This window comes from Muscardinus avellanarius (genome assembly GCF_963383645.1).
Source record: "Muscardinus avellanarius genome assembly, chromosome: 10".
Classification (NCBI taxonomy): Eukaryota; Metazoa; Chordata; class Mammalia; order Rodentia; family Gliridae; genus Muscardinus; species Muscardinus avellanarius.
This window is the reverse complement of record NC_137796.1, coordinates 88,894,652-88,920,156: the sequence shown is the minus strand read 5'-3', so window position 1 is coordinate 88,920,156 and position 25,505 is coordinate 88,894,652. Positions and strand designations below refer to the sequence as shown.

General features: G+C 53.0%; 1 protein-coding gene across 1 annotated transcript; it reads right to left on the bottom strand.

The window, feature by feature from the left end:
- Positions 1-24,917, bottom strand: STX1B (syntaxin 1B; the record flags this gene model as incomplete). Its single annotated transcript, XM_080702801.1, has 10 exons — positions 1-81; positions 337-447; positions 533-670; positions 5,526-5,599; positions 5,779-5,887; positions 6,440-6,513; positions 12,405-12,479; positions 12,551-12,650; positions 12,858-12,932; positions 24,888-24,917. 10 exons carry the CDS (start codon positions 24,915-24,917, stop codon positions 1-3), a joined length of 867 nt encoding a protein of 288 aa, XP_080558927.1.
- Between the last annotated feature and the right edge of the window lie 588 nt (positions 24,918-25,505).

Below are 25,505 nucleotides of genomic sequence, written 5' to 3'. Positions count from 1 at the left end.
CTACAAGCCCAGCGTCCCCCCAATGGATGACGCCAAGACCACCCCCAGCACCACACAGCAAATGATGATCATGATTTTCTTCTGCAGGTAGAAAGAGGAGAGAGACAGAAGCCGAGAGACGGAGTGAAAGAGAGGGAGACAAACCGACAGACAGACAGGGGACAGTGGGAGAAGAGGGCATAGGGTAGAGAAGGAGAGAAAACAGAAATAGGAAGAGGTCAGAGGCAGAGATAAGGCCTTCACCGATTTCATCACTCACCTCGGCCCTGGCCCGAGCCCAGACCCACCCACGAGGCTCCTGGCCTCCCGGCCCCCGCGGCCACTGCCCCGGCTCACCCTCCGCGCCTTGCTCTGATATTTCACAGCTTTCTTGGTGTCGGACACGGCTCGCTCCACGTAGTCCACGGAGTGTTCCACGTTGTACTCAATGCGGTCAATCATCTCGCCCTGCAGACAGAGGAGGCGTGCCGGGGAAGGCTGGGGCTGAGCAGGCAGAGGGGCGCCAGGAGGGGCCCGGGGACGCGCCCCGTACCTGGCTCTCCACGAGCATGGCCATGTCCACAAACATGTCGTGCAGCTCCCGGATGCTGGTCTCCAGTTTGATGATCTCGTTGTGCCTCGTCTCAATCTCGTTCAGCGCCTGCTTCGTCATCTGCGAGTCCATTTTGATCTAGGGCGGTGGGAGGGAGAGGGGAAGACTGCAGTCACCCTGCGCCCCTGCGAGGGCTTTGACTCAGCAGCCAGAGTGTCTGGGTTCAAATCTGGGGTGTCGTTTACTAGCTGTAACCTCGGGAAATCATTTAACTTGTCTGGGCCTTGGTTTCCCCATGTGGAAAATGCAGACCATGACAGTGGCCACCTCACGGGTCCGTCGTGAGAACTGAATGAGTTCACATGTTTATAGTGACGGGGACAGTGCTGGGCACAGCACTAAAGAGAAGTTTGTTAAATGACAAGCAAGACAATTGTTAAATGTCTGATCATTGTTAAATGACAGTTATTAGCCGGGCGTGGTGGCGCACACTTGTAATCCCCGCGCATGGGAGGCAGAAACAGGAGGATCGCGCAGATTCAAAGCCAGCCGCGCACGCTGGCTTAGGAGACCCTGTTTCCAAATAAAAATATAAAATAGGTCTGGGAGTGTAGCCCGGAGGTAGAAGGGCTTCCAGGAACCCCAGTGCCACCAAAAAAAAAAAAAAAAATGACAGTTATTAGACAATCACAGTGCAGACTGTGTCTGGGGCCGCCACCTTGTCCCAGCGCTTCCTCCAGCACACACGCCCGGGAAGCCCAGGGAAGCCAGGTGCTCAAAGGTGGAGGACACAGCAAGCAGAGAGTAGCCAGCAAACAAGGAGCCCAGGTGAGAGGGCGGCGTGCCCACAAGCTGCCCAGAGCCCGCGCAAGAGAGGCAGGGAGTAAACTGTGAGGAAGGGCTGGGGAGACTCCAACTCCTCCTGCATATTCTCCCATCCAACAACTCCTGGTCTGAGCTGGGCCACTCACTCTCCACTCAGTGTAGACCACGCTAAGCCAGTCCTTTGCTCTACAGCCTGCCAGGGCTCCCCATTACCTCAGACTATATGCAGTATGCAGTTTCCCTTTCTGCACATATAGCTGCTCATCCTTTTTTTTTTTTTTTTTTTTTTTTTTTTTTTTTTGGTACTGGGGATGGAACCCAGGGGCATTCTACCTCTGAGCTACATGCTATACCCCCAGCCCTATTTTATATTCTTTATTTTGAAACAGGATCTCTTTTTTTTTTTTTTTTTTTTTTGGTGGTACTGGGGTTCCTGGAAGCCCTTCTACCTCCGGGCTACACTCCCAGACCTATTTTTTACATTTTCATTTTTGGAAACAGGGTCTCCTAAGCCAGCACGTGCGGCTGGCTTCGAACCTGCGCGATCCTCCTGTCTCTGCCTCCCAAGCGCGGGGATTACAAGCGTGCGCCACCACACCCGGCGAAACAGGATCTCAATGAGTTGCAAAGGGCCTCACTAAGTAGTAGCTGAGGCTGTCCTTGAGTAGCTGAGGCTGGCTTTGAACCCGTGCGATCCTCCTGTCTCAGCCTCCCAAGCGCGGGGATTACAAGCGTGCGCCACCATGCCCGGCTAGCTGAGGCTGTCCTTGAACAGCGATCCTCCTGTCTCAGCCTCCCAAATGCTGGGATTACCACTGTGCCTAGCTCCTCAGTCTTTTTTTTTTTTTTTTTTTTTTTTTGCAGTACTGGGATGGAACCCAGGGGCATTCTACCTCTACTACCTCTGAGCTACACCCCCAGCCCTATTTTTTATTCTCTATTTGGAAACAAGGTCTCACTGAGTTGCAAAGGGCCTCACTAAGTAGCTGAGGCTGGCTGCAAACCCCGACCCTCCTATCTCAGCCTCCCAAATGCTGGTATTACAAGCGTGCGCCACCACGCCCAGCTTCTTTTTATTTTTTTGGAACAGGGTCTCACTGAGTTGTGAAGGGCTTCACTAAATAGCTGAGGCTATCCGCCAACCAAGATCCTCTGGTCTCCGTCTCCTGAATGTTGGGATTACAAACGTTCACCACCAAACCCAGCTCCCCAATCCATTTTTTAAAAATTATTTTTTATTTTTTATTTTATTTTATTTTTTTTGCAGGCCTGGGATGGAACCCAGGGGCATTCGACCTCCAAGCAAACCCCCAGCCCTATTTTTGATTCTTTATTTTTTTTTTATTTTATTTTTTTTTTTGGTGGTACTGGGGTTCCTGGAAGCCCTTCTACCTCCGGGCTACACTCCCAGACCTATTTTTACATTTTTTTTTATTTGGAAACAGGGTCTCCTAAGCCAGCGCGCGCGGCTGGCTTCGAACCTGCGCGATCCTCCTGTCTCTGCCTCCCAAGTGCGGGGATTACAAGCGTGCGCCACCACGCCCGGCTTGATTCTTTATTTTGAAACCGGGTCTCACTGAGTTGCAGAGGACCTCACTAAGTAGCTGAGGATGGCTATGAAACGTGATCATCTGGTCTCAGCCTTCTAAATACTGGGATTACAAATGTGCGCCACCACGCCCAGCAAAATTATTATTAGTTTTTTTGTGGTACTGGGGGTGGAACCCAGGGGCTATTCTTTTTTTGTGTGTGGGGGGGTCTGGGGATGGAACCCAGGGGCATTCAACCTCCGAGCTACACCCCCTGCCCTATTTGTTTTATTCTTTATTTTAAAACAGCATCTCACTAAGTTGCAAAGGGCCTAAGTAGCTGAGGCTGTCCGCAAACCATGACCCTCTGGTCTTAGCCTCTCAAATGCTGGGATTACAAGCGTGTACCACCATGCCCGGTTCGAACCCAGGGACTTTTCTACCTCTGGGCTACACTTCCAGACCTATTTTATACTTTATTTGGAAACAGAGTCTCACTAAGTTGCTGAGAGCCTCACTAAGTAGCTGAGGCTGGCTTTGAACCTGCACAATCCTCCTGTCTCAGCCTCCAAAGTGCTGGGATTACAAGCATGTGCCACCATGCCCAGCTATTAAAATTATTCTTATATTAATACTCAGCAACTTAGTGAGACCCTATTTCCAAATAAAATATAAAATAGGTCTGGGAGTATAGCCCAAAGGTAGAAAAGCCTGGTTCCACCCCAGTACCACACACACACACACACACACACACACACACACACACACACACAGGATCTCATTAAGTTTCTGAGGCTGGCTGGGAACCTTTGGTCCTCCTGTCTCAGCTTCCCAAGTACCAGGATTCGGGCAGGTGCCACCACCCCAGGCTGCTCATCCTTTAAGAGCCATTGGTCCCAAGGACTGCGTGGCCAATGGTCCCCACTCCCCGTCTTGTCAGTTCTCTTGGCCCGTGTCCAGAAGCTCCTTGCCTCACGCTGCAGCACCATGACACCACCCCGGGAAGTCTCGGTGACTTCAGAGCTGATCACCCTCGGCCGACCCCTCAGGCCCACTGGCAGTTTTCACGGCCCTCAGTCAGGGTTGCGAGGACTTGCTCTGTAATGGTGGTGAACCAACAGGCAGGGCCAGCTCTTAGCGTTCAAGTGGCTCCCCTCCATTCTCACACAGGCGGACAGACAGACAGACGGCCGGGCAGAGCTGCTTGGATGAGGGCGTGGATGAGGGTCCCGGCTAAGTGTCCCACGATCAATTTGCCCAAAGTCAACTCCACAAATATCAATTACAGTGCATACTCTGTGTGTGTGTGTGTGTGTGTGTGTGTGTGTGTGTGTGTGAGTGATACTGGAGACTAAACCCAGGGGCCTTCTACTTCCCAGCTCTACCCTCAGCCCTTTCTATTTTTTGTTTTAAAACAGAGTCTTGCAAAGTTGCTGAGGCTGGCTTTGAACGTGCGACCCTCCTGTCTCCGCTTCCCAGCACTGTGAGCCGGGCCTTCACATCTAATTCACAGGGCATACTTTTAACCTGCTCTAGAATCGTTTTCCAGAGCCATCAGGCTACCAGAAGCAGAAGCAGGCTACTGGGGCAGGACTAGGCAACCCAGGGCAAAAGCAAATAAAGAGAAATAGCCACAGGTAGGGGAAAGTCCATCCATTCATACATAAAACAAGGACAGGGCGGGAGGCAAAACTACAACTCTTCTTTTTAAAATCATCAAAATGTAGGCAGATGAGTCATATGGTGAACGACACGCTTCGGGAGGGGAACAGGTAGTGGGTCTTAGCATGGAAGGTTTTTTTTTTTTTTTTTCCCCCGGCACTGGGGGTAGAACCCAGGGGCATTCTATCTCTGAGCTACACCCCTAGTCCCTATTTTTTATTCTTTATTTTGAAACAGGGTCTCACTGAGTTGCGGTGGGCCTCACTAAGTAGCTGAGGCTGTCCGCAAACTGCAATCCTCCTGTCTCAGCCTCCCAAAGGCTGGGATTACAAGCATCGCCACCACGCCCGGCTCAGCATGGAAGGGTTCTGAATCTGAAAGTAGACCATGAATTCAAATCCTGGCTCAGCCTCTAGTCTGAGACCCTGGGCCTGTTAATTCACCTTTCTGGGCCAATTTTTCTTGCCTGTGAAATGGGCTCCCTCACAGAGTTGTAGAGAGGATGAAATGAATAAGTGTAAATATGTTAGGTGCTTACAACAGTGCCTGACACACCACTGTTTTGCCAGTTTTTATGAGGGTGCCTTTCTGCCCTGCTCCCATGGAATTCCCCAGTTTCTGGTCCAGGCTGGCCACGGCTTCTATTTTTTTTTTTTTTTTTTTTTTTTGGTGTTGGATGTTGAACTCATGGGCATGCTACCTCCAAGCCATGCCCTCAGACCTATTTTACTTTTTTGTTTCGAAACAGGGTCTTGCTAGGATGCCGAGAGGCTCACTAACTTGCTAAGGCTGATCTCCAGCCTGGGATCCTCTGGTCTCAGCCTCCCAAGTCCTGGGATTACACACAGGCGCCACCACGCCCGGCTTCCCCACAGCTTCTCATGCCTCGGTGGACTCAAGACCTTGGTCCAACTTCAACTTGGGGAGGAGAGGCCAATGATTTAAAAAACCAGACCCGCCCCACCCGGAGGGCTCACATCATCGGTGAAGATGGCCAGCTTCCCGCTCTCCAGCATGTCTTCCAGCTCTTCATTGGTCGTGGTCCGGCCGGCTGCGGGGAGAAGGGACTGGGACCGGGTCCTGAGGGGCCTGAGGGGGTGGGGTGCGGCCGGGGCCCGGGAGCCCACCCTCCGACCCGGCCTTGAGCCAGGCGCCACTCCACAGCGTGCGGAGGCTCGGGGGGCAGCTCGGGCCGCGCTGGCATTTTGGGGGAACAAGGGGCACACGCACTGATCTCCAGCTGCCGCTGGATCCGGTCCTTGCAGCGGTCCCGGTACTTGGACTGGGTCGCATTATATTCGGTCATTACCTCCACGAACTTCCGGGAGAGTGTAGAGTGCTGGGGTAGGCATGGGGAACAGATATATCAGGGAGTCAGGGGAACGAGACCGAGGCAGGCGGGGGGCAGCGCTCGCAGATGGTCGGGGAGGACGGGCTGAGTTACTGTACGGCCTCTTCCTCAACTCAGGCCACGACTCCAACGCCCCGCAAGTCAGGACCCCTACTCCCTCTCTGTATCTGTAGGCTATGCTGAAGACGCATCCAAAGATGTGGGTCTGCCCCCGCCCTCTGCCATAGCCCCGCCCATAAGCATTGGCCCCGCCACGCCCAGGACAGATCCTCCTGCCCAAAGCCCCGCCCACCAGCACCGACCACGCCCAGGGCAGAGCCTCCCGCCCGAAACCCCGCCCATCAGCCTTAGCCCCGCCCCAGCTCCAAATTCTCCCGCCCACGCCCCGCCCAGGGCAGCCCTGGCCCCGCCCTCAGCTCCAGAGCCTCCCGCCCCCAGCCCCGCCCAGCATCCTTGGCCCCGCCCCCAGCTCCAGATCCTCCCGCCTCGCTGGTCCCAGGCAGGTTCCAGGCGCTGCCCGGTCCCGCCACCGCCTCCTACCTGGGTCTTGCGGATGCGCAGGTCCGCAGAGGACCGGTTCAGCCCCTCCTCCTGTTCAATGCTTTGCTCGATCGCTGCGGGAGAGAGGACGCAGTGACGGGCGGGAGATCTGGGACAGGTGGGGCCGGGGGCTTACAGGCAGGCTCCAGGCCTGGGAAAAGATACCATGCCCAAGGCGAGGGCCTAGAGGATCCACGGTGAGGGGCAGGCCAGCTAAACAACCAACAGGTGTCTGAGGACAGGTGCGCTCCCCAGAATGAAATGAGTAGGTAGTAGGAGACTTTAGGGGTCAAGAGTCCTTTTGTTCTGGTAGAAGGACCGGGTCTTGGAAAGTGCCACCAGCCATAACTCCTGCCCACTAGAGGCCCCTGGAGTGGGGACTCTTCACTCCCTACTGCTTCAGGAAGGGGGCAGAAACCCACCTTACAGATTGACTGTGTGGTACTGGGGATTGGACGCATGGGCACGCTACCACTGAGATACATCTTCAGCTCCTTTTGTCTTTTTTTGGGGGGCGGTATCTGGGGATGGAACCCAGACGTATTTGACCTTCGAGCTACACCCTCACCCAATTTTTTATTCTTTATTTTGTTTTTTTTTTTTGTTTGTTTGCTTGCTTGCTTGCTTTTTGGTGGTACTGGGGTTCCTGGAAGCCCTTCTACCTCCGGGCTACACTCCCAGACCTATTTTATATTATTTTTATTTGGAAACAGGGTCTCCTAAGCCAGCGCGCACAGCTGGCTTCGAATCTGCGCGATCCTCCTGTCTCCGCCTCCCAAGCACGGGGATTACAAGCGTCCGCCACCACGCCCGGCTTTATTCTTTATTTTATTTTATTTTATTGGTGGTACTGGGGTTCCTGGAAGCCCTTCTACCTCCGGGCTACACTCCTAGACCTATTTTTACATTTTTATTTGGAAACAGGGTCTTCTAAGCCAGCATGCACGGCTGGCTTTGAACCTGTGCGATCCTCCTGTCTCTGCCTCCCAAGCACGGGGATTACAAGCGTGCGCCACCAGGCCCGGCTTTATTCTTTATTTTGAAACAGGGTATCACTGAGTTACAGAGGGCCTCACTAAGTAGCTGAGGCTGTCCGCAAATCGTTATCCTCCAGGTCTCAGCCTCCCAAATGCTGGGATTACAAGCATCCGCCACCACGCCCGGCTCCTTTTATCTTTTGAGACAAGGTCTAGCTTTGTTACCCGGCCTGGCCTCGAACCCTGCCTCAGCCTTCTGAATAGCAGGCCATGCCTGGGCCCGGCTCCCCTGTGATATACTGGCAGGAGGCAGTCACTTCCCGGCGGGGCAGGCTCCAGTGGCCACCCTTTCTTTGAAGAACTCTAGGGTGAATAGATGGATGCTCCAATAGAGAAAACAGCCCTCCCCCAGCCCTGCAAGGTGATTCCTGTCCTGGGAGTTCCCACTTCTAAAGGTTGTTCTGGAAAAGTGTGCGGATTAACTGGGATTCCTGCTTCTGGAGCATGCACTCCTGACACTATCATTGAGATTTTCTAAAAAAGAGCTTGCGGTAAGATCTACTTGAGTAAGATCAGAAAATACAGCAGGGATGAATCACCAGGCCTGCTCAGACCTCGCAGGGCCTCCGGGCCATTCCTGAGAACATCACTTTTCTGTTCTACTGGCAGCGGGGAAGGGATGGGGCTGGATGTCACCCCAAGGAACCCCTGCCAGCAATAGCAGGCACAGTGGCTGAGAGACAGCTCTGGCCCGGCTGATGCAGGAAAGTCACTGAACACACATCCAGGGACATTAGAATGTGCTGGCCCAACCTGGGGCCCTGTTGTCAAATTTGGAACGAGCAGAATGAGACCAAGTCTAGACAAAGAGGTATTTTACTGGATCTCACTGACTTTCCATGACAATCCTTCAGACCAGCAAGTGAGGTTTAAGTGGATAAAATGACTCACTGAAGGTCACACTCAAAGCTCAGGACACCAACCAGAACAGGATGGAGGCGAGACTCTTCTCTCATTTTCTGGAGATCTGGAGGGGAGGGTCACTTTTCGTATTTTCTTTCTTTCTTTTTTTTTTTTTTTTTTTTTTTGTGTGTGTGTGTGTGAGAGAGAGAGAGAGAGAGAGAGAGGCACTGAGGATTGAACCCAGGGGTCTTCTACTTCCAAGCTATGTCCCCAGACCTATTTTATTTTAATTTGGAACAGACTCTTGCTAGGTTGATGAGACTCTCACTGCTTGCTGCGGCTGTCTTTGAACCTGTGATCTTCCTGCCTCCGCCTCCCAAATACTGAGATTACCAGTGTGCACCACATGCTTGTAATGTTCTTTCTAATGTTCAAAATGTCCCTGTGTTCTTTTTAGATCTGTTCCTGATTCCTTGATCCACAGAACTTTCCTCAGGGTCTGCTAAAGTGTATTCAAGGTCAGAGCTCAGTGCATCCAAAGAAGCCATTGAGCTCAGAGTATCTTTTAGTTTTTGTTTTTGTTTTTTCCAAATGAAAGTTTTAATATAAGGATTCACATCTTGGTAAATGATAAAAATTACAAAATCCAGGTGGGCCTGGTGACACATGCTTGTAATCCTAGTACATGGGAGACTGAGACAGGAGGATTGCAAATTTGAGTCTCAGCAAGCAGTGAGACTCTTATCAACCTACTAAGACTCTGTCTCAAAATTTAAAAAATAAAACAATGAAATAGGGCTGGGGTGTTGCCGGGCATGGTGGAGCATGCTTGTAATTCCAGCATTCAGGAGGCTGAGACCAGAGGATCGTGGTTCTCGAACAGCCTCAGCTACTTAGAGAGGCCCTCCGCAACTCAGTGAGACCCTGTTTCAAAAAAATAAAACAAGCCGGGTGTGGTGGCGCACACTTGTAATCCTAACATTTGGGAGGCTGAGACCGGAGGATCACGCTTCGTGGACAGCCTCAGCTACTTAGTGAGGCCCTCCACAACTTAGTGAGACCCTGCTTCAAAATAAAGAATAAGCCGGGCGTGGTGGCGCACGCTTGTAATTCCTGCGCTTGGGAGGCAGAGGCAGGAGGATCGAGGCCAGCCGCGCTGGTTTAAGAGACCCTGTTTCAAAAATACAGAAAATAGGTCTGGGAGTGTAGCCCAGAGGTAGAAGGGCTTCTAGGAACCCCAGTACCACCAAGAAAAAAAAAAAAAAAAAAAAAAAAGAATAAAAATAGGGCAGGGGGTGTAGCTCGGAGGTCAAATGCCCCTAGGTTCCATCCCCAGACCTGCAAAAAAAAAAAAAAAAAAAGAAAAGAAAAAAGAAAAAAAAAAGAAATGACTAAAAAATAGGGCTGGGAGTGTAACTCAGAGGTATAATGCCCTTGGGTTCCATTCCTGGTACCAAAAAAAAAAAAAAAAAAAAAAAAAATAGGGCTGGGGTGTAGCTCAGGGGTGTAACACCCCTGGGTTCAATTCTCAGGGCAAGAAAAAATAATTACAAAATCCCTTACATCCGTTTCTTGCTGCATTTGGCTTCTGAATTTTTCCTTTTTCTTCTTTCTTTCTTTTTTCTTTTTTTGGCGGGTCTGGGGATGGAACCCAGGGGCATTTGACCTCCAAACCACACCCCCTGCCCTATTTTTATTCTTTATTTTGAAACAGGTCTACTGCGGAGGGCCTAAGTAGCTGAAGTTGTCTGTGAACCGTGATCCTCTGGTTTCAGCCTCTTGAATGCTGGGATTACAAGCGTGCACCACCACACCTGGCTTGAATTTTTTCTATTTCAACTTATCTTACCATCTTTTGAGCTCATAACTTTACTTTTCTTTTCTTATCCAGCCTGGGCATTGAACCCAGGGGCCATTCTACCTGGGATGGAACCCAGGGGCATTCAACCTCCGAGCCACATCCCCTGCCCAATTTTTTTATTCTTTATTTTGAAACCAGGTCTCACTGAGTTGCAGAGGGCCTCACTAAGTAGCTGAGGCTGTCCGCGAACTGCAATCCTCCAGGTCTCAGCCTCCCGAATGCTGGGATTACAAGCGTGCGCCACCATGCCCGGCTCCCCATCCCTATTTTTAAAATTTTTATTTGGAAACAGGGTCTCACTAGGTTGATGAGAGTCTCACTACTTGCTGAAGCTGTCCTCAAACCTGCCTTCCCCCGTCTCAGCCTCCACTGCTGGGATTACAAGCATGCACCACTACATCCTGCTCCTAAAATAATTCTGCTAGAGACACTTTTTTTTTTTAGACAAGGTCTTGCTTAGTTGTCCAGGCTGACCTTGAACTCACCATCCTCCTGCCTCAACCTCTCCAATTGCTGAGATTATAGGCATGCACCATTATATTGGTTTTTATTTTATTTCATTTGTAGAAAAAAATGTATTGCCAAAAAGAGAAAGAGGCCAGTTTGAAATTGCTTCAATTTCTTTTACAATCCTGAAGAGCAAGCTGGAGCGGGGGAGGGCTTGTCCAGCGCGAGTTGATAGTACAGACTGGCTTCCCTCTGTGACCCTGGGTTAGGGCACTTTCCATTCCAGCACCCGCACCTGAGTGCAAAGGGCTTGTTTTTACAAATCAGCACCAGAGGCTCACATATGGCCTCCCCTTGAGTCCAGGAGGACACAGACCAAGGTCAGTGCTCTCGGGCCAGGCATCTGACGGAGCTCCTCTCCCCAAAGCCTAGCACTGGGCCTCACACAGCAGAGGTGCTTGGCCAACGTTTTCTGATGCTGAATTACCACGAGTGCACGTATCGCATCCCATCACGGCAACACTGCTATTCCCCTGGCACCAGCAGACAAGGAGGTTCCCAGCCCACAGCGCTTCGAAGGAAGGTGGTTATTACCAGCACCCAAGTCCTTAAATTAGAGTGAATACATGAGCATTTGGCAAGTCCCTCCTGAAAGCTTGCCAGGCCTGATGTCAGCCACACGGTCCAATCTGTCCTGAGCCGAGGATACCAACTCAGAAGCATTTGCTGAGCCCACCTACTGGGTGCTCAGCGCTATGCTGAGACCCGCTCAGGAGAAATGAGGGCTTAACAAGAGCGAAGCTGCGTTTATATATATATATATATATATATATATATATATATATATATATATATATATATAAAATTGTGTGTGTGTGTTTTGTGTGTGTGTGTGTGTGTGTGTGTGTGTGTGTGTGTTACTAGGGATGGAACCCAGGGGCATTCTACCTCTGAGCTACATCCCCAGCCCTATTTTTTTTATGTTTTTATTTTGAAACAGGACCTCACTAAGTTGCTGAGGCTGCCCACAAACCATGATCTTCCTGTCTCAGCCTCCCAAGTACTGGGATTACAAGCATATGCCACCATGCGTGGCTTTTTTTTTTAATGTATGTGGTATGGGGGGTTAAACCCTGAGGCACTCTACCTCTGCGCTGTATCCCTAGCCCTTTGTTTCATTTCTTACTCTGAAGCAGGGTCTGTCTCGCTGTATCACTCACAGCTTATTGGCTTCGACCCTGCGGTCCTGTCAGCCTCCCATGTACTGGAACTGCAGGTGTGCACCAGCATGCGGGCAATCAGAGTCTATATTTTGTGTGTGTGTGTGGGGGGGGGGTACTGGGGGTGGAACCCAGGGGCTTTTCTACCTCCGGACTATACTCTCAGACCTTTTTTATACTTTATTTGAAAACAGGGTCTCACTAAGTTGCAGAGAGCCTCACTCAGTAGCTGAGGCTGGCTTTGAACCTGCGCGATCCTCCTGTGGAGATTACAAGCGTGCGCCACCACGCCCGGCTCAGAGTCTATATTTTTGGATAGCCTTGCCTGCAGTTGGAACCAGCAGAGGTTCCTCTGGGCAATCGGGATGGAAACCGTCCTCTCCCTCACTTCCCTCTCGTGTGTTTTTCTGCAAAGAATCTGGATCAAGGGTTTATATGCTTTCTCACTGCTTAGGAATCTGGCCCCTGGAAGTCTGTGGACATTCCTTGCACAGGGTCAGTTTGTGCAATGGAGGGCAGAGTCTTTTCCTCCCTAGAAGCAGGACTGCGGGCCTCACCTTTCAACTTGGACCGGACCTTGTTGGCCGTCTTCTTGATGTCTGCAGTGAGGTCCTCCAGCTCCTGTTTGGTCTCTGAGGGGAGGGGGCGAGTGAGGTGTCGGGCGGATCCCAGGCCCCCCACCTGCCCCTGCAGCAGCACTCACTCTCGTCGGGGTTGGGGGCGGCCAGGATGGCGCTGTGCTGCTTCTTCACCTGCTCCACGTCCTCCGACAGTTTCTCAATGCAGCCTCGGATCTCTTCCACCTGGGGCAGAGAATCGGCAGCACCGGCCAAGTTGTTGGGCCAGACAAGAGGATCCAGAGGAACCAGCCAGGGCTCGGGGAAATGAGCCAGGTCCAGAAGGACTGATGCGAGGCCAAGGAGGGCCCAGGAGAGGGGCGTGCCCGGGGAAAAGGAAGCTGTTGGCTAAGAGCCAGGCCCGGGGGTCTGGGGACGTTGAGGGCTCATTACCTGTTCAAAGAACTCATCCATAAAGTGGTCTCGGTCCACGTGAACCACCTCTTCCTCATCATCGCTGTCTTTCGCCTGGGAGGCAAAGGGAGCTGAATCTAGGAGCTGTCCCTGCCCTGGTGCCCAAGGCTGGCCTTCTAGCTCTCTGGCCTCTATCTACCACACCGACATGGATGCTCTAGGCTCAGAAGAGGGGCCCTGAGAGGGGTCCTAGGCAGGGAGATAATAAGGACGCCCAAAGTGAGAAGGAGCACTGGATATCTTGTGTCCTGGAGGACAGGGTCGCTGATAGCCCACAGGACACTTAGGAGGGAATCAGCAAAAGGCACCCTTCGGGTGGGTGTGGCTTTGCGAGTGCAGAGTCGCCCTGGAAGGGGATGATATTCCAGGCGGCTGCTATTGACCAAACAGTTATGGACATATTTCAATATTTTAACAACTAGCTAAATGTCAGCCTTGCAATAATTGGCTCTGGACTCCAAGGAGGCTTCTGGAATGGTGTCCCCGGAGCCTGAACCTCCCTGCCACCCCCGGCCTCTGCCCAGGCCTGGCTCTGTCCTTCTGCTCTTCCCCTCCTGCCCGACGCACCATGTCCCCTAAGCAAGGTCACTCCACTGCCAGCAGCAGGCGGCAACGAGCACAGTCAGGCCCCGTGGGGGCTGGATGAGCGGCGGGTGGCACCCCAACCTCCCGGGGCCCCCGTGTCCTCCTCCTCCTCCCGCCCACCATCGCTCCCCTCGCAGTGACTCCGCTTCTCGGTGTATCATCCAGCCCCTTGCAGATGCACACCCACCGCCTCTCGCTGCTTGGATTCCCCAGTTGCAACCTGCAGCTGCTCAGCCCTCCACCCTCGGGGCTCAGAGACACAAAGGGATTTACCCACCCACACCGCCACTGCCGCAGACAGACAGACCGGGGACACAGACAGAGGAGCCGACGCACGGGCACACAGAAATAGGCCCCCGACACCCACACAGAGACACTGACATGCTCGAGTTCCCCCGCACGCAGACACGTGGACACGCAGCCGTTGAGCGGCGCCCCAGGGACAGGGAGGAGGAGGACCCAGGGGCCTCTTCTCCTGGCCTCTCTGAGCCTCCAGTCTGCACGCTTGCTCACAGCTGACCAGAGGGTGCAGGGAGCGCTCCCCAGGGATCCCCACTCCGGACTCCCAGCTCTTCTCTGCTTGGGACAGAGGTCTGAGGGCAAAAACCTGAGCTCATCAAGCTTAATTATGTCTGGACCCCTAATCGGCCCCAGTGGAAATTTAAACAAAGTTCATTCTGATTCCCAGAAAGAGTCAAGCCAGAGCTCAGACAGAATCCAGCCAGAGAAACTGGAGTGAAATCCAGACAGGATCCAAACGGCATCTACCTGGGGGTGCAGCCAGCTGGGTCTAGAAAGAGGACCTGGTATAGTCCGAGCAGAACGCAGGCCCTCCCGGAAACCAGACAGGCTCAGACTAGCTAGGCTAGGCTCAGACGGATCCCAGACAGCTCGGATCGAACCTAGACAGGGCCAGATGGGACCTCGCTGCAATCCAGACAGCCGAGAAAGCTGGGGATGGCAGAGCCCCGGCAGCCGGGGAGACCTCCCCCACCCGGCCTCCTGCCCACGTGGACTCCGGGGATTCTCAGCACAGATGTGGGGCCCACACCAGGTAGGAATGCATGTTCAGGCACTTCCAGACAATGCCAAATATCTGCCTGGAGAGGGAGCATCCTCTGTCACAGCCCACAGCTGCCCCCAGAAGGAGGTGGGGCAGAAAGGACTTCTGGTGTCTCAAGCCTCCACCCCAGACAAACCCTGGCCCGAGAGGCTCTGGGATGTGGGGTTTACCTTTGAGGATCTGACCTCCTATCATGGTTTCCAACTTCTCAGTCCTCAAAACCCAGCTGCCTTAAGAGACATTCTTCCCCCAGAGCCTCACACCTTCTTCTGCCCCCTCCCTGCCTGCTCCTACTCACTTGGTCTCAACCCAGCCTCCCATGGGTCAGGACACCTCCCTGGCCCTGGCCCAGTGGGCTTTCCTGTTTTCTGTCTTTCCTTTTTCTTTTTTAATACTGGGGATTGAATCCAGGGGTGCTCATTCTCTGAGACATACCCTTAGCCCTAGCCTTTTTTATTTTGAAACAAGGTCTCACTAGGTTGCTGAGGGTCTTGGTAAGTTGCCAAGGCTGGCCTCGAACCTGTGATCCTCCTGTCTTAGCCTCCCAAGTACTGGGATTCTAGGTACATGCTACTGTGCCTCCTGTCTTTTTCCCTTTTTCATGACAACTTTAGGAAGTCCTTCCCAACGTCTAATGTTACTCTTTTGTGTATGTGTGTGTGTGTGTGGTATTGGGGATGGAACCCAGGGGTATTCTACTCCGAGCTACACCCCCAGTCCTATTGAAACAGGGTCTCACTGAGTTGCAAAGGGCTTAAGTAGCTGAGGCTGTCCTGGAGCTGTGGCGATCCTCCTGTTTCAGCCTCCCGAGTGCTGGTATTAGAAGCCTGCGCCACCACGCCCAGCCCTTAACTTTATTCTTCTCTTTTGCTCCCAGAGCCACCTCCCTTGGATTCTTCCAGGAGTATCCTGGGCAACCTGTTGACTTGTCCCTGAGAGAGGGAAAAAGGTGAAGGACACAGCTACCATTTATTTAATTTATTTATTTATTTATATTTATTTATTTATTTATTTGGTGGTACTGGGGTTCCTGGAAACCCTTCTACCTCCGGGCTACACTCCCAGACCTATTTTACATTTTTTTTGGAAACAGGGTCTCTTAAGCCAGTGCAGCTGGCTTCGAACCTGCGCGATCCTCCTGTCTCCGCCTCCCAAAGCCCGGGGATTATAAGCGTGCGCCACCACGCCCGGCTGTACCATTTATTTTAAACAATAACAATGAGGAGCTGGTATTTGGGAGGCTGAGACAGGAGGATCACAGGTTCAAGGACAGTCCTGGCAAATTATTGAGACCTGTTTCAAGATAAAAATAAAGAAGGCCAGGCACAGTGGCACACATTTGTAATCCCAGTACTTGGGAGGCTGAGACAGGAGGATCACAGGTTTGCAGCCAGCCTCAGGAACTCAGTGAGGCTCTAAGCAAGTTAGTGAGAACATATTTTTGAATAAAAGATAAAATAGGATGCCAGGTGTGGTGGGCCACACTTGTAATCCCAGCATTTGGGATGGAGGTTCGTGGACAGCCTCAGCTACTTAGTGAGGCCCTCTGCAACTTAGTGAGACCCTGTTTCAAAATAAAGAATAAAAATAGGGCAGGGGCTGTAGCTCAGGGGTCGAATGCCCCTGGGTTCCATCCCCAGACCCACAAAAAAAAAAAAAAAAAAAAAAAAGGCCAAATATGTAGCTTAGAGGTAAAATGCTCCTGAGTTCAATCCTAGTAACACACACACACACACACACACACACACACACACACACACACATGCACGCACGCGCAGGTTCAGACATGGTGGTGCATACTTGTAATCCCAGCATTTCAGAGGCAGAAACTGGAGGATCGTGGTTCGCGGACAGCCTCAGCTACTTAGCGAGGCTCTTCAAAACTCAGTGAGAACCTGTTTCAAGAATAAAAAGACTAAAAAAAAAAAAATAGGGCTGGGGGTGTATCTTGGAGGTAGAATGCCCCTGCGTTCCATCCCCAGTAATGCAAAAAAATAAATAAATAAAAAATAAAAAGGGCTGAGAGTATAGTTTGGAGGATTAAATCCTGAGTACCACCCCCCAAAACAAACAAACAAACAAACAACAACAAAAAAAAAAACATGAAGAGAGCTGAAAGCTAATAATCCTCTACATTTACACTTTCCCATCTGTAATCCCTTCTGATTCTCACCACTGCAGCCCCTGAGAAAGGCTGAACAAATATCATTGTTCCCATTTCACAGATGAGGGAACAGGAGGTCAGGGGGGGGATGGAAAGTGACTCGCCCCAGGGCAGCCGGCTGAGCAGGACCAGGAAGACACTGGCTCCGGGACCTGCCTCCCCCAGGCGCTTGGAAGGCTCCAGGCGGCCTCCCGCCCAGAGACTGTTGGCAGGTGCCAACTCCCTTCCTCTCAGGGCAGTTCCTGCTCAAGACAATCTGGATAAGGCGCTGCCCCTTGAAATCCTACCAAATATTACCATTTGCTAGTATCTTCTGCATAAGTCTGACAAAGTGTGTGTGTGTGTGTGTGTGTGTGTGTGTGTGTGTGTGTGTGTGTGTGTGTTACTGAGGATGGAACCCAGGGGCATTCTATCTCTGAGCTACATCCTCAGCTCTATTTTTTTCTTTTTTCTTTGCTTCTCTTTTCTTTTTTTTTCTTTCTTTTTTCTTTTTTGCAGTACTGGGGATGGAACCCAGGGGTATTGTACCTCTGAGCTATAACCCCAACCTTACTTTTTAGTTTTTACTTTTTTGTGTGTGTGGTACTGGGGTTCCTGGAAACCCTTCTATCTCCGGGCTACACTCCCAGACCTATTTTATACATTTTATTTGGAAACAGGGTCTCCTAAGCCAGCGCGGCTGGCTTCAAACCTGTGTGATCCTCCTGTCTCCACCTCCCAAGCCCGGGGATTACAAGCTTGCGCCACCATGCCCGGCTTTACATTTTTTTTTTTGAGGTACTGGGGATGGAACCTAGGGGCATTCTACCTCCGAGCTACACCTCCAGCCCTATTTTTTATTCTTAATTTTTTGAAGCAGGGTCTCACTGAGTTGTGAAGGGCCTTGCTAAATAGCTGAGGCTGGCTGGGAACTGTGATCCTCTAGTCTCTGGTTTCTGCCTCCCAAATGCTGGGATTATAAACTTGCATCACCATTCCTGGCCCTACTTTTTATTCTTTATTTTGAAACAAAGTCTCACTAAATTGTAGACTCAGTTACAGTGAGGCCCTCTGCAACTCAGTGAGACCCTGTTTCAAAATAAAGAATAAAAAATAGGGCTGGGGGTGTAGCTCAGAGGTAGAATGCCCCTGGGTACCATCCCCAGAACTGCAAATAAATAAATAAATAAATAAATAAATAAATAAATAAATAGCAAGAGGGCCTAAGTTGCTGAGACTGGCTGACTGTGAACCTTTGATCGTGCAATCTCAGCCTCCCAAGTACTGAGATTACAGGCATGCGCCAACGTGCCTGGCTATTTTTCATTTTGAATCAGGGTCTTAATAAATTGCTGAGGCTGGCCTGGACTCCTCCATCCTCCTGTCTCAGACTCTCAAGTACTGGAATTACAGGCGTGTGCTATTGCTCCCGGCTTTTATTATCTCTTTTAATCTTCATTAAAACTCTGTAAGGACCATTGGCCAATATAATTACAATTATGACAAACATTTAGATGATGTTTTACAATTAGCTGGGCACTGTTCTATGCACTACGCATGTATTTATCCATTTAACGCTTCCAACAGCCCCCCGAAGTAGATGTTATTACAGCCCCCCTTTTTTGGTACTGGAGGTGGAACCTAGGGACATTCTGCTTCCAAGTTACATCCCCAACCCTTTTTATTTTTTGTTTTTGAAACAGGGTCTTGTTAGGTTGCCAAGAGTCTCACTAGTTGCTGAGGCTGTCCTCAAACCTGCAATCCTCCTGTCTTGGGATTCCAGACCTGTGCCACCATATTTGGCTCCGTTTTATTTTTACTTACTAAATTTAATTTAATTTTATCTTATTTTATATTTTGCGGTACTGGGGATGGAACCCAGGGGCATTCTACCTCCAAGGTATACCCCCCAGCCCTATTTTTTATTCGTTATGTTGAAACGGGGTCTCACTGAGTTGCAGAGGGCTTAAGTAGCTGAGGCTGTCCGCGAACCGCGATCCTCCTGTCTCAGCCTCCTATGTACTAGGATTACGACCTCCTTTTATAGATGGGTGAACGCAGGCAGAGAGAAGCTAAAGAATTTGCCTCGGGTCAGCACCTGGAAGGCCCTGGCTCTTCCTCAGAGGGGAGAGCCTCCGTCTCTGCATTTATGGAATGGCAATAATGTCACCCACCTGGCGGTCAGGAGGAGACGGTGAGACCAGGCAGGAGACATGCCTAATGTTGCAAGATCTAGGTGCTGGGAGAGGCTGCTGTTACCTCTCCCCCTCCTATTTTACAGATGAGGAAACAGGTTCAGAGGTGTTGCTATGCCACCCAAGGGTTCACAGCAAATAAGGCCAGAGGTGAGACTTGAACCCTGGACTGTCAAATGCCAGGCTTTTCCCCATCCATCCTGCTGACGGATGGCAATCCTCTACTCCCTGGTGCCAAAGAGCTCGCTCTGTTGAGGTTTCAGGATTTCTGAGCTCCTGTGGCCAGAAAAGAAAACCAATAAGATGGGCCCAGGGCTTCAGAAAGAACCTAGACAGGAAGGCAGGCCTTCCAGCCTCGGCCTGACTTACTATGTGACCCTAGAATCTCAGCTCCTCTCTGGGCCCCAGCTCCCTGATGTGTGAGATGATCAGGCTGGAGCAGAGGTCCTACTGACATTCTAGAAGAAGTCAGACCAGCCTAAAAGAAACCAGGCTGCGGGCAGATAAAACTGCCTAGGGAAATATAATTACATGTGCCCCATCCACTTGATGGTGGCCTCAGGTTACAGATGGGCCGTTCAAGTTTCCATTTCCTCCTCTGCAGAATGAGGAGGTAATAATTTATATACATATAACACATAGTATTTTTTGTGGTACTGGGGATGGAACCCAGGGGTATTCTACCTCTGACCAACACCCCCAAACCTATTTTTTATTCTTTATTTTGAAACAGGGTCTAAGTTGCAGGGGGCCTCACTAAGTAGCTGAGGCTGTCCACAAACCAACCACGATCCTCCGGTCTCAGCCTCCCAAATGCTGGGATAACAAGCGTGCGCCACCACGCCCGGCAACACATAGTATTAATATAGTACGGATTACACGAGTTGGGCCTGTTACAAGCGCTTTGCATTTTTTCGTTGTTGTTGCTGTTTGTTTTGGGTACTGGGGATGGAACCCAGGGGCATTTTATCTCTGAGTTACCCTCTCCCCAGCCTGATTTTATTATTTGGAAATGGGGTGTTGCTACGTTGCTGAGGGCCTCACTAAGTTGCTGAGGCTGGCTGAGAACCTGCGATCCTCCCATCTCAGCCTCCAAAGTACTGGGATGACAGATGCCCACGACCGCGCCCGGCTGGGTGGCACTATTTTTCTTTGATAGTGAGGAAACTGAGGTGAAGAGAGAGGAAGGACCCTGCCCAAGATTGTTCGGCCGATGTGTGATGACGGGTGGCAACGCCTGGATGTGAACCAGGCCCTCTGCTCTCTCCTGCTCAAGGACTCGGGAGGATGAGGACACGGGGCTGTGCTCCTGAGTACCTTCTGGAACCACCGTGGCAATGGGGAGGCGTGTCCGAGCCCAGCCTCTGGCCTCCTCAGACCCCTCAAATTCCAGGTCTTCCCCATCAGAGATACCTAGGGCCCTTGTGGGGTGTGTGGGCGCATGCGTCCCCGTGTGTGAGTGGGGGGCATGACAAGTACAGACACTTAAACGGAAGGAGAGGGACGATGTGAGCCAGCAAGTCAGTGACCAAAGACACAGATGGCGAGGTAGTGACGGAAACACAGGCTGGAAGAGACTGGAATCGGGCGCTAGAAGAGCCACAGAGGGTGTGTGCTTATGTGTGTGTGTAAACACACACGCGTGCCCCTGCATGCGAACACACGCCGCTCACCCCTGCTCCTCAGCAGCCCCCCTGCCCACGCCCCTCCATCTGTCCATCTGTCTCCTGGCCGGCCCTGCGCCTCTCCCCGCCCCGCCCCGCCTCCTCTTTCCCATCTTTCTCACTGGACTCACTACAGGTCCAGTCGTCTCACCAACACGGGCGATCTGTGCCAAGTCCCCGCCTGGGTGCCGCAGGGGATGCAGCGGCCACAGAGGCGGGAAGGTCCTGCCTCTGAGGAGCTGCCCTTCCCGCCCAGGGAGACGGACAGTGAAAACCAGCGAGGTTAATTTTCCATTTGCTAAAGAGCAGGAGGGAGATGAACAGGAAGGTGTGATGGAGAGACACGCACACGGCCAGGCAGGGCCTTCCTGGGGAGTTGACATCTGAGCTGAGTCCCGAAAGGAGAGCGCCAACTGGGCGACGACGTGGGGGAACGCCATTCAAGGCAGGGGAAGAACATTCTAGGCGGGGTTTACAGTGCTGTGGGCACAGGGAACAGCATGCTGGACAGAGGGACAGCGTACGGAGCGGAGGACGTCAGGGTAAAGAGCCCTAAGCAGGGACGCAGGTGGTGTGCTGGGGGGGGGGGCAGCTGGAAGGTGGGGCTCGCATGGTTTTTGTCCACTTTCTCCCACTCTGGGCCACTCTTTCATCCCGTGACTTCACGTCTGCCTTTTCTTTTTCTTTCTGTCTGTCTTTCATTTTTGTTACTAGAAATTAAACCCAGGGGCATTCTGCCTCTGAGCCACACACACACACACCCAGCCCTATTTTCTTTTTATTTTGAAACAGGGTCTCACTAGATTGATGAGAGTCTCACTACTTGCTGAGGCTGTTCTCGAACCTGCGATCCTCCTGTCTCAGCTGCCCGAGCACTGGATGACAGGCGTGCGCCACCACGCCTGGCATGCCTGGCTCTTCTAAAGCTCCTGCTTTGCCTGCCCCAACCCCAGGGCTACACTGAGGCTTCAGCCCTTGCCGTCAGGGGAGACGACTGGTCCTATAGCGCCTCCCTTCTGTCCAGCCTCCGATTCAAGCCTCCCTCACTGCAGGCCTCACCTTCCTTCACTCAGCCCCCTCTCACCTCTCTTTCCAATCTCCCCCTTCCCACTTTCCGTCTCCACTGGGCTTGCTTCCCTCTCTCCTGTCTGCCCTGCCTGGGCTCGCTGTCTGGGCCCCTCTTCAGTGAGTGAACTGCCCCTCATGGGTTCCAGATCCAGCCTGCTGCCTCCTGGGGCCCAAACAAAGGTGCTTGGTGAGCTGGAGGCAGAACACCCTGGTTGAACCCTGGCTCTGCCATGGAGAAATCGGGATGGGGGAGGGGGTCTCTGGCCCTCACTTAACTCCAAAATAATCTAGGGGTCATGTCCTACCCATCTCAGGAGATTTACATGGAATAAGGGGAAATAGAGCAAAACTTGGGAGGCTGAGACAGGAGGGCTGCAGGTTCTAGGCCAGCCTCAGCACCTTAGAGAGAGTCTTTTAAAATAGAAAACGAAAAAGCTGGGCGTGGTGGCACACGCTTGTAATCCCCACGCTTGGGAGGCTGAGACAGGAGGATCGCACAGGTTCGAAGCCAGCCTCAGCTACTTAGTGAGGCTCTCAGCAACTTAGTGAGACCCTGTTTCCAAGTAAAATACAAAATAGGGCTAGGAGTATAGCCCAGAGGTAGAAAGCCTCTGGGTTCCACTCCCAGTAACACACACACACACACACACACACACACACACACACACACACACACAGAAAACAAAAAGAGCTGGGGTTATAACCTGGAGGTAGGAGGCCCCTAAGTTCAATCTCTGGAACCAGAGAGAGAGAGAGGGAGAAGGAGAGGGAGAGGGAGAGGGAGAGGGAGAGGGAGAGGGAGAGGGAGAGGGAGAGGGAGAGGGAGGGGGAGAGAGGGAGAGAGGGAGAGAGGGAGAGAGGGAGAGAGAGAGAGAGAGAGAGAGAGAGAGAGAGAGAGAAGACCACAGACCACAGAACTCTGCTGAGCCCCCTCCCCAGGTACCTCCAGCATGCTAACCACTCAGAATCCTCAGGACAACCCCGTGAAACAGGTCTTATTAATCCTCCCCATCACACAAGAAGTGAGGACCAGACAGGTTAAACAACTTGCCCAAGGTCACCCAGGAAGGAGCAAAGTTAGCATTCAAATCCAGACTGTCTGGTTCCCAAGTCTGGGCCCTCGGAACCCCTTGGGAAGGCTAGGGAAGGGGAATCTGGCCTCCAGCGAGCATCCCCCACCACTCCCTTCCTGCTCCAGGCCCATCCCGCCTCTCCCCCGCCTCCCAGCACCTCGCTCTCAACTCTGTCGGAGAGACCCTTCCACTCCGAAAATTCTGCAGCTTCTTTCTCTTCACCCACGCCCCCCAGTTTCCCTGAGCTGTGACTAACACCAGAGCCATTGGATTGGCCCAGCCCCCAGTCCTCCCACCCCGGCCTCCCCACCTGGCTGCCCCCTGCAGCCCCAGCCCACAGGTCCTCCATCTCTGGGCAAGGGCCCCTGACTCACTCAGATGAGTACTCCCACCCCTCCCCCTCTGGACCTGTCTTGGCCCCCCTCCCTCCCTCTAATTCCACTCAGTCCTACCATACCCGTCCCAACCTGCCCAACATCACTCTGGGTTCCGAGTCGTGGCATGGTCCTGGCTGCAGGGGTCTGAGTTCAAATCTGCATTCCTCCCTTGCTACTTGCGTGACCTTGGGCAAGTTATTTAACCCCTTGGGCCTCAGTTTCCTCAACAATAAAACCAGACAGGCTCTCAGTCTACTGGCCTTAGCAGGAGGAGGTTGGTGGGGATATCATGAGATTCTAAGGCAACCCATTTTGCAAGTTGCAGGGGTAATTTAGAGCCGGGATACTGAAGCATGCTGGCTTGGGTTTGAATCCTGTCTTTTGCTGGCTGTGTGAATGTGGTCAAGTGACTTAACCTCCCTGGGCTTTCGTTTCTTTACCTATAAGATGAGATGGTGCTAGTATCAGCCTCATACGTCTGCTGTGAGGACTGAAATGATTCATGATGTATAAAACCCTCAGAACAATGCTGGCTATTCTCAATATTGTCATCTTCCTCCTGCCTGAGCATACATGCAATATAAGTTTAATAAAGAAAGAAACTTCCCAGATTCCCCAAGCCTGAGTCTCTCTGAAAGCTGAGTCCCCAACCCCAAATTCAGGGGACTGTCCAGAGACAAAGCTCTCTATCCCCTTTGGCAAGACTTCTATTTCAAAGGCCAGAAAAGCAGGGCCCCACATCTACTTGACACATCGCAAGCCCAGATCCCAGCCTGACCCCCCCCCACATTACATACACATCGACTTTGTGACCTTGGGCAAGTCCCTTCCGATCTCCAAACCTCAGTTTCCTTATCTATCAAATGGGGTAACAAGCCCGAAGATATCAGCTGACAGTCTCCCCATATAGACCTACTTCATCAGGACAGTGGCCACTGGCCAGGGCAGCACTTCATTAGCATACCACCCCAGGCCTCTATCACACAGTGGACTGCCAGCTCTGCCTCCTTGGGCCCCGGGTCATTTCTCCAAGTGCCTCAGCATCATCCCTGCCCCCGACACCATTCCCTGCAGTCTCCAGGGCTGCCCTCCCAGTCCCCCAAATCCAACTCACTGATGGCCAGACTCCTGGAGGCTGGAGCCGGCCCTGAGGCCTGCAGACCCGGGGCCGGCCAGCCAGCCAGCTGCACAGGATGCCCCAGTTCCCCCCAGCATAGCGCGGCCAGTGTCACACAACCCAACTCCCGGCCCTGTGCAGGGCGCTTCCTCCCCTTCCCACCTCTGGGTCACCCCACTCTGGCCCTGGCCCCCTGGCTGCCTCCGGTGGCCATCCCTTCCTCCCCATGGCTGACAGGAGTCCCCTCCCCACAGCAGCAACACCGGGTGCACACGCACGCACACACACTTCATTCACTGCCAGGTGTTGGCATCGAGTCCCAACCTGTGTCCTTCCCCTCACATCCCCCAGATCTGGGTCCTGCCACACTCGCAGCCTGGCCCCGTAGCCACCCGCGTCCTCCCGGAATGACAGCACCCCCCAGTCCTAGCCTGACATTCACTCTCCTCCTTCTCCAGGTTAGACCCTGGGGCTCTGCTGGGAATGTGGGGTGTCCAGGCCCGGGAGACCTCTCCTGCCCCCTCGTGTCTTAATGGTCTCCAACCCCTTCCAGCCACTGTCCCCAAAATGCAGGTTCATTGGAGACATCAGGTGCCTGGAGATATTGGGGTGCCCCGACTCCCAACCTCATCGTTCGCCCCCACGTCCCAGCACCTCCCCCACCCCATCCCCACGCGCTCCCCAAATATCGGGGTTCCGCCCCCTCCCCCCACCCCAAGCTCACACTCCGCAGCTCCTGAGTCCGATCCTTCATCCTGCGACGGCTCCTCCTCCTCCTCGTCCTCCTGCCGCTGCCGCTGCCGCTCTCCGCCTCCCACCTCGCTCGGTGCTGGGGGCCGGGTCTGGGGGCGCCGGGGCCGCCGAGGGGGCCCGCGGGCGGGGTGCGGGCGGCCGGGCAGGGGCAGGGGCCTGGGCCGGCTCGGCTCTGCCGGGGCTGCGGTGGCGATGCGGCTGCGGCACAGGGTTGGACGGAGGGATGCGGGAGCCGAAGCGCGGGGGAGGGGGGCGGAGGGAGGTGAGGAGGAAGGGAGGGGGGAGCCGGGAGGGGGCGGGGAGCAGGGGGCATGCGCAGCGCCCGGGGCTGGGGGCGCCTGGGGGTTGTAGTCCGGGGAGGGGGACCCTCGGGGAGGGGGGCAGGAGGGGCCTAGCCGCGGGTGGGGGAGGGCAGAGCCCCGGGAGCTGGGCGAGAGATGGAGAGGGACCGCGGAGATGCGGAGGCAGGCACCGAGATGCTGGGGTGGCCTGGGGGGTGGCGTGCACCGGCAGGAAGAGCGGGTAAGGGAACAGACCCGAGGGACAGCCCGGGGAGAGGGGGATGTGGATCCCTTTACACCAAGAGACA